General features: G+C 52.7%; 1 protein-coding gene and 1 long non-coding RNA gene across 2 annotated transcripts in view; both read right to left on the bottom strand.

Moving 5' to 3' along the window:
- Positions 1-348: 348 nt before the first annotated feature.
- SF1 (splicing factor 1) overlaps positions 349-1,094 on the bottom strand; it is a gene marked incomplete at its 5' end in the record, with an annotated part of 9,267 nt that continues 8,521 nt past the window's right edge. The window contains one exon of the mRNA XM_057388403.1: positions 349-461. Coding sequence (XP_057244386.1) covers positions 364-461 — 98 coding nt within the window. The remainder of the gene's footprint in view (positions 462-1,094) is intronic.
- Positions 891-1,094, bottom strand: part of LOC130587431 (uncharacterized) — a 635-nt gene continuing 431 nt past the window's right edge. Inside the window, exon 2 of the long non-coding RNA XR_008966793.1 lies at positions 891-1,088. This is a non-coding gene — a long non-coding RNA (uncharacterized LOC130587431). The remainder of the gene's footprint in view (positions 1,089-1,094) is intronic.

The following is a 1,094-nucleotide window of genomic DNA, read 5'->3' as shown; positions in this document are numbered from 1 at the left end:
ATTGGAGGGTCAGGACACCCAGGGATAGGGGTATCATATTGGGGAGGGGGCAATTAGGGGATCAGGACACTCAGGGATAGGGGTATCATATTGAGGAGGGGGCATTTGGGGGCTCAGGACACTCAGGGATAGGGGTATCATATTGGGGAGGGGCTCAGGACACCCAGGGATAGGGATATTATATTGGGGAGGGGGCTACTGGGGGCTCAGGACACCCAGGGATAGCGGTATCATATTGRGGAGGGGGCTATTGGGGGKCTCMAGGGAGTTTGAGGGGGTCAGGGATAAGGATATCATATTGGGGGGGGCAGGGAATTAGGGGATCAAGAGGAATTTGGGGTCAGGGAGATGTGGGGAGGGGGTTCAGGGTTGTTTTATTTTTTTTGGGGAGGGGGTCTCACCTTTTCCCTGGTGCAGGCGATAGACCCCAGAGCCCACCGGCGCATTTCCCAGGTACTGATCTTGAGGGAATGAGAGACCGTGGCCTTAGGGATGGGGGGGACCCCCTCCCACCCCCCAAAAACACCTTCCCCACCCCCCAAAACTCCCTCTTTCCTACCCAAAAACCTCTTGAGTTCACACCCTGAGAAAAGGGYGTTAAACTCCCCATTTTACCCCCAAAATCTTTACCATCTCCCCCAAAAATCCACAGCTCCCCCTCCCCAATTCCCACCCCTCAGCCCCAAAATCATCCCAGCAGGGTGGGAGTGCTCAATTCCCCCATTTTCACCCATAAAAACCTTTCCCCCCCCCTTTCTGACCCCAAAATCCCTCAAATTCTCAATTTCTCACCAAACCTTCCCAGCTCCCCACTTAGGGGGAGGACGGGAGTGCCCAATTCCCCCCTCTTCACCCCATAAAAAACTTTCCTTTTATTTTTCACCCCCAAATCCCCCTAAAGTCTCAATCCTTCCCATCCCTCCACTTAAAGGGAAGGTGGGAGTGCCCAATTCCCCTATTTTCACCCCATAAAAAACTTTCCTTTTATTTTTCACCCCAAAATCCCCCTAAATTCTCAATCCTTCCCATCCCTCCACTTAAAGGGAAGGTGGGAGTGCCCAATTCCCCTATTTTCACCCCATAAAAACCTTTCC

Source organism: Malurus melanocephalus, unplaced genomic scaffold (assembly GCF_030028575.1).
Source record: "Malurus melanocephalus ecotype Western Australia unplaced genomic scaffold, MMel_1.1 scaffold_1903, whole genome shotgun sequence".
Taxonomy (NCBI): domain Eukaryota; kingdom Metazoa; phylum Chordata; class Aves; order Passeriformes; family Maluridae; genus Malurus; species Malurus melanocephalus.
This window is presented reverse-complemented; position numbering and strand designations above follow the sequence as displayed.